We start from the raw sequence: 7,544 nt of genomic DNA, 5'->3' as shown, positions 1-7,544 counted from the left end.
AGAACTCAGTTAATTAAATCACAAAAGGCTAAGCTTGCACCCTTTAGACATATGTTCAAGGTTTGAATTCTAGTGAGAGATACTCTACGTCTCACTAGAGCCAAAAAAAGTTGTTAGAAAGAATAAGCACAATCAAACGAGTTTATCTTACTCATTTTAATAATTTACAAGTTCAAAGCGTGAAATAACAATCACTAGTACCAGTAAGCTAGAATCAACTAATTAGAAACAAAAAATAACAAATTTTTGCTAGCTACTAAGTAAAACAAGTGATTGGTATTTAATTCCCACATAAATCTGAACGCGATTTATTTAACCGAACATGATGCAACAAAATTCATATCATACCATGCTCATTGAGATGGCAAATATCTAATTGGACAAGGTACCTAATAAATCTATCTCCTTACTTAAAGTTCAGGCATGCCCTTTCCTGATTTAGCATCGTAAGTCTTCTCATACACAAGTTCCATTGGAGTATCTTTGGGACCAGCTGTCAAAATGAATAACAAACAGGATAAGTGCAAGATACTCGGCAAATTTTGCATATTTACAAGTTAAAACATCAGAAAAAATAGCCAAATAGATTGACGCTGGAACAAGCGAATGAGTTTACATTAATTACCTCAGCACTGAACCTAGATTCTGACTCAACTCAATACACAACTTAAATCCATCGATTCAAATTACTCAAGTTAATAATAAACATGAAAGCACAATACTTCAAAATAATAAACATGTTGGAAGCTTTGGTGAATTGCTAGCTGCATTTTTACAATTTTGTACCACCAATACATAAGGTAATACCAAAATAGTTAAATAAATCAAAGCATTTTACGTCTACAATGACTCATGGCCATATTAATTTCATACTAATTTCTATGCGGTAAATTTGTCGTACAGTATCCCTGTGTGTTGAATCATACTATACGCACATGTATTGTATTCGTTGTTCAGCTTTCTACTTCAGTTTCTCAATATGCAGTGCATATTATGCATTTGTCAAAACAGGGGGGGGGGGGCAAAAGATTTCCTACAAGCAAAAGGTTTATGAGACAATGTAAAGGCACTTCATGAATCATACACCTTTTAGGATCAACATCAACACTCTTCAACATTTTAAGTCCGTTGGAGAAACGTCTTCAAAAGTCGTTATCAGGTAAAAATATTAGAAGAATCTCTTGCTAACTATGTGCTTTACAAACAACAGCTTCTCATATAAGTTAAAATTAGTTTCTACAATTAGCTTCTCATATAAGTTTTTTTAGAACCTCTCTCGATTAGCTTCTCCATAAACATCTATAACTTTATAAGTACTTTCCACCAAGTGAAAAACCATAAACTCATTTTAATCAAGTCTCATAAGCTAGAAGCTAATCCAAGCTAGGCTATAATCTACCTCCACCCTAATTTTCAAAAGGCCTTCGTTTGTGTTGTGCTAACCAATTAACTAAAATTATGCAATCGAACAAAAGGAGTCACTTTAATCAATGTCTATAAGGTGTAAGGCAGCTCTGTTTCTTCAATGGTAGGCATGACAACAAGGTTATGGTTAACCAAATGTGTCAAGAAACACCAGGAGAAGAAGAGGAAAACCACATATTAGAATTATATGAGATAAATAAAATATCACTATAGTTTTTTTTATTAAATGTGTCATCTACGAAGTTAGATACAACCATAAAATACGTTTGAGATTAATTGATAATTTTGCTCTTATGGTTTATATATGCTAGTGCCACATTGTTGGCTTGTTGTACACACATTTCACACGACAATTCAAGTTCATTGTCAGTTTCGCGCTGTCAATTCTCAATAGGCCCTAGAAGTTTCTTCGGAACAACTTTAAAAGAAAGAAATAAGGTAAGTTTTTCAGATACTTACCGACAGAAGGTCTTGGTGTAGTTCTTATCTTTAAGATCTCGGGACGAGGAATAATGGACCCAGACGCTCCTATTCCCCTGGACACTCTGACTTTGGTACCATCTTCAAGATACTTAGTTCCAACCTTGCAAGGCCTCCTGCATAAGTAACAGTTACCTTTGATATATGTTATTATCTATCCCCCACCTCTAAAGATTCAATTTGGGAACAATACATACCCTGTTACTGGATCAATAACTTGCACATTGGAGGCATGGATTGGAGCTTCGACAGTAAAGATACCACCTTCATGGCCTTGTCCTTGCTTGATATGCTTCTTTACCTGTAAAGAGGAAGTCAAAAGGAATTAGTGTGTGATTACACAATCACATTCTCAATGTGGCCATTAATTAAGATTCTGGCGCAAGACAGACACATCGTTAAAGGAATTGGAAACCAAAGTTGTCAATTGCAAATCGCGGAATAGCAGGTTGTTAAAATTCCACTACATTATGTGTCAAAAAAATTCCACTACAATACAGTGCTATAACTGCTATTTGAGAATACTTTGCAATAAATCATGTGTCACAACACAATAACAGTTTATCAAGCTTCCGCTACGCTGCAGCACTCTATAGCCGCTATTTGACAACCTTGGCTCATTGCGGCCAATAATTAAGATTATGATGATGCAACACATTTTTAATGGAATTGGAAACACAAAGTTATGAAATATTAAATGATTGATTTGGAAAAAAAGGAGCAAGTTGTAATGATGTGTCAGGTTTTAGTCTCTGACCAGATTTTTGCCCTCAACAATGACACGATTCTGAGAGCGAACAACACGCTTAATTACTCCAGTTTCACCCTTATCTTTGCCCCTTATTATCATAACCTGTTACAAATGAATGAATACATGTATGAGAGGAGGAAAGAGTATAGACAAATTATAGATTGAGTATTGGAATGGCTTACATTGTCCCCTCTGATAACTTTCCAATGCCTAATAAGTTTCTCAGCTGCTTTCCAACCCATTTCACGATAGCCTTACTCTCCAAAATCACATCAATTAAATATAATTAATCAGAACTTTTGACCAAAAAATATATCAGATAAACAAATACAGGAGGCAAGAAAAGACTTGACTCGTGGGAATAATTAGTAGTGCATCACCCACACATGAAGGATCAAATAACCATGTGAGAAGCTAGCAAATTGAATTCTTTTGTGGACACAATGACTATCAATTATAACTTTTCATTCTTCCCTGACCAAAATTTCTCAACCCATTATAAAAAAAATTTGATTCCAATCAAATTTTGTCAATTACGCATCAACAACCCCATTCTACATTGCATTGGTGTTTTTTCTTAAATAAATTAGACCTTTACCTATTAAGAACTTTAGGTTAAATTATTTCAAATTTTATTGTTATTGAAAATTACTAACACAACACTACATGTAGTCTAGTTGAGCGGGTCAGTTAAGGAGTGGAGAGATAAAGAGGTAAAGGCTTTGATTACTACCCCCAACATAATATCAACATTTGCAGTTAAAAAAATACAAGCATTCAGTATCCGAAAAGAGTTCAGGAATTGAATTCCATGATGGTATGAAAGCATGGTTGCTACATCAAACACAAACATGTACTCTAGTTGAATCAATTAGGCCCTGTTTGGATAATCAACTTAATTTGCAGCTATTTCTATTTTCCATAACAAAGAGAAAATAAAGTGAAACCATTTTTGTCTCAGCTATAAGTTATTTTCATAAGCTGAAAACAACTGAACATGTCATGAGCTGTTTTTAAAAATTCTCCCAAAGAGTGTCACGAGTATTTATGCCCGTAAATAAGCTCAAATAAGTCAATCCAAACGCATCCTTAGTTAACAATGATGAACATTAGATGAAATCATCAATTCAAGCACATCACAGTGGAAGCAAACTATGTAGCTTGTCTCAGTATTTCTGTCAAACACTTAATGCGCAACAAATAAACAATACAACAACTCATCATTTGACTGACGAGTAATCATAACAACTTGTTCTCAAAACAACACGCCCAATGGTGGTGCAGAGTGGAGCTATAATCTGCTGCGACTCAAACGTCTCCGCCGTAAATGGCGGTGGAATCACATTGTAGCGCGTGTTACAACTTACAAGAGAGAGGAAGGAAAGAAAATTAAAAATGGAAATGTGGACGAACTTTCTTACTGTTTCTGTGGCGGCCGACGATCAACTCTCCGGCTGCTTTTTCCGGCAGTTGAGTTCTGTGTGATTCAATCCGAGTCGTTTCGGATACAAAAAAACACCAAGATGCTAGTTTTGCTGTTTTAGTTTTAGGGCTTCTTTTTTATTTTTGCCACAAGTTAAAGAAATTAAGAGTTTGTTTAATTGTTGTGCATCAAAATTCTTTACGGATGCATCTAATAATGTGTTGTCACATCATTTAATAAATGTGATACATCATATATTTTTAAATATCATACATGATGTGTTGGTATATTATTGGACGCATGCGTAAAATAACTTTACACTGACGGTGCATATAAATTAAATTCAAGAAAAATTAAGGGGTATATTTTTTATATCGAAAATAATATCATTTACTCCCTCCAATCTTAATATATAAGAAAAAAGTTGCTTCTTAAATTTATATTTAATTGATATGCACCGACGGTGTAAAATAATTTTACACTGTCAACCAATACCAACCATGTTTTCCGCCATATCACCCCACTCCACCCCACTTTCTTGATATGACATGGAAAAATAATGGTTGTTTATTGGACGATTGTGCAAAACTATTTTACACCGTCGATGCATATCAATTAAACTCTAAATTTATTACATAAATTTTTAATGAATTTCTCCTTTTCCATTTTTCTTCTTCTTATGCACAGGACTATGAAGTATATTTTAATTAGGGATGTTAATATGGCGGGGAACAAACACAATTCCTCACTTTTTAAAATGACCTCCATCCCATCGATAGTAAGTTGGTTCAGTGGTAATTAGTGTTGAACTTGGTAGATAGAACCACGGTTCGATCCCCGCAACTGCGATCGACAAGGACTAAAACTACTTGATGTCAGAACTAACCCCGACCCACATTAAACTGGCGTTGAAAGCCAAAAATAAAATAAAAAATGACCTCTGTCCCCATTCTCATTCCCCACTTCGAAGATTATTCTTCCTTCATCCTCGCGTTCCACACAAGAAAAAATTCTCCATCTTCGAGTTTTCAAACGAGACAATCCCCATTTGTAGATCGAATTGACATCCCTAATTTTAACACTGTTAGAATAAGAGATACACAAATAGGAAAAGAGAAAGACGGCTAGGGTTTCAATAGAATACCAATAGCTTGCTTGACATTACAAAAGGTTATTGGAGAGAATATATAATAAAACCTAATGGACTCTAAACTAATAGGCCTAATAGGCCCAATAACATAGACTATTATTTTATTATCTAACACCTACTCTCAAACTCATGATACATCAACAAGAAGCATTATGAGTTTGTCAAACAAAATACGAAAATAAAATAAACTACCAAATAAAATAAACTTCTAACATCACCCCTCAAGCTAAAGCTTACTAAGCTTTAAACTTGTTACAAATTAGCCCTGACAACAAATCAACCCAATTAAGATCACGATCAACTAAGAGCAGCCATTTACCATCAAGGAGGGGAGAACCAAATCAAATTAATCCAACATCCAATCCAATGCAGTCCAAGATAACCAAAAACCAAATCAATCGAACAAATTCAAACAAACCAATCATAAGAATCAATAGGGAGAAGTGCAATCAATCAGAAGAAGTGCAATAGGGAGAAGTGCAATGCAATCAGAAGAGAAGTGCAATAGGGGGAGAAGTGCAATACAATCAGAAAAGAAGTGCAATGGGGAGAAGTGCAATGCAATCAGAAGAGAAGTGCAATAGGGGGAGAAGTGCAATGCAATCAGAAGAGGTGCAATAGGGGGAGAAATGCAATACAATCAGAAAAGAAGTGCAATAGGGGGAGAAGTGCAATACAATCAGAAGAAGTGCAATAGGGAGAAGTGCAATGCAATCAGAAGAGAAGTGCAATACAATCAGAAAAGGTGCAATAGAGAGAAGTGCAATACAATCAGAAAAAGTGCAATAGGGGGAGAAGTGCAATGCAATCATAAAAGAAGAATCAAACCAACTGAGACGACAATCAACTCGACAAAGAAAAGAACAATTGAAGAAGAAACAATCAACAGAGGAATCAATACGTCAAATCAAATCAAACCAAAGAACAATACGAACCAAATTAACTACCTCCAGCCAACGAAAATAAAGATGCACATATATCTTTTGTTGCCAAATAGATGCATCACGTCGTGGCACATTTGTAGTAAGGAAACTATCAAATTGATACACTTTCTGTAAAGAAAGCAAATAACAATTGCAACGTGCAATTAACAAACCCCAAAATTAACTATACGAACCATTCCAAAACCACAAATTGATCAAAACCCAAAGATACAATCCTTCAATATTCCAGCACACCTGACAATACTTCAGGTTTCTTCTTTTTTTTTTCTTTCTTAGCAGCATAGCACAACAACAATCGAAGAGAAAAACAACTATACATTCCCAAACACTTATGGGAATTCAACGGCGGAAGCGATAAGTGATTCAAGGTGGATCGAACCATGCTCTCGATACCATGTTAGAATAAGAGATACACAAATAGGAAAAGAGAAAGACGGCTAGGGTTTCAATAGAATACCAATAGCTTGCTTGACATTACAAAAGGTTATTGGAGAGAATATATAATAAAACCTAATGGACTCTAAACTAATAGGCCTAATAGGCCCAATAACATAGACTATTATTTTATTATCTAACAAACACTATATTCATAATAATTTTCTATATTGATTTACCTACTAGCTTAATATATAGTGAAGGAAGATTTGATGAGGTTAGTGAAGATGATGATGATGACGACAATGTCATGGTTGATAATAATATTGATGATAACGAGGAGTATGCAGAAGAAGTGATGATGGATGCTGAGTCAGATAAAATGAAGGGTTTAGCGATCAAAGTAACAATGAGAGTCTATGATGGATGCTGAGGTATTTGATTTGATGAATATTATGTGATTTTTGATGAATTTGATATAAGTCCATAAGTCTATAAGTGACTCGAGTATTGTTATTATTATTATTGTTTTGTTTTGACATTATTGTTGAACCCTTTTATGACTCTAGTTGATGTATGGTATCTTAGAATGAAGAAAGTATCACTTAAATCTTTTGTTGAACCCTTTTATTACCCTTGCATGAGTTATTTGTTATTTTATATTGTTGGATTATAGAATAAAATAGGTTTAACATTAGAATTGATAATTTGAGTATAATCATTCAAGAGTTTAAATAGACTATGCTATACCTAATAGGCCTAATTAACAGGCTAAGTAAAACTGAATAAAATCCATAATAATAATAATAATAATAATAATAATAATAATAATAAACAATAATAATAATAATAATAATAATAATAATAATACACTATTTACAACATATATAAATCTAGTTTGTGTGTTCTTTATGGGCAGGATGGATTTCATATATTTCACAATTGTTTGACTATGTTATGTAAATATACTTTACTTTTGCAGGTCTTTGACATTGT

General features: G+C 34.0%; 1 protein-coding gene across 2 annotated transcripts; it reads right to left on the bottom strand.

Moving 5' to 3' along the window:
- Window positions 1–261: 261 nt before the first annotated feature.
- LOC123897448 (50S ribosomal protein L24-like) lies at window positions 262–4,231 on the bottom strand. 2 transcript variants are annotated; one of them, XM_045948206.1, is made up of 6 exons: window positions 4,078–4,231; window positions 2,839–2,915; window positions 2,663–2,758; window positions 2,103–2,206; window positions 1,885–2,021; window positions 262–493 (listed from the first exon to the last, which is right to left on the bottom strand). In XM_045948206.1, exons 2-6 carry the CDS (start codon window positions 2,896–2,898, stop codon window positions 411–413), a joined length of 480 nt encoding a protein of 159 aa, XP_045804162.1. In that variant the 5' UTR covers window positions 2,899–2,915; window positions 4,078–4,231; the 3' UTR covers window positions 262–410. The 2 variants fall into 2 exon arrangements, with proteins under 2 accessions (XP_045804162.1, XP_045804090.1); XM_045948134.1 differs by having other exon boundaries at window positions 2,839–2,909; window positions 4,078–4,223.
- Between the last annotated feature and the right edge of the window lie 3,313 nt (window positions 4,232–7,544).

This window comes from Trifolium pratense, linkage group LG1 (assembly GCF_020283565.1).
Source record: "Trifolium pratense cultivar HEN17-A07 linkage group LG1, ARS_RC_1.1, whole genome shotgun sequence".
NCBI classification, from domain to species: Eukaryota; Viridiplantae; Streptophyta; class Magnoliopsida; order Fabales; family Fabaceae; genus Trifolium; species Trifolium pratense.
This window is presented reverse-complemented; position numbering and strand designations above follow the sequence as displayed.

Excerpts from the sequence above, each read along its gene's own strand:
- LOC123897448 (XM_045948206.1), bottom strand. The coding sequence starts at position 2,898 with ATGGGTTGGAAAGCAGCTGAGAAACTTATTAGGCATTGGAAAGTTATC. Across the intron at positions 2,207-2,662 it reads TTGTTGAGGGCAAAAATCTG|GTAAAGAAGCATATCAAGCA; the intron begins GTCAGAGACTAA and ends TCCTCTTTACAG. Across the intron at positions 2,022-2,102 it reads GTTATTGATCCAGTAACAGG|GAGGCCTTGCAAGGTTGGAA; the intron begins GTATGTATTGTT and ends TTACTTATGCAG.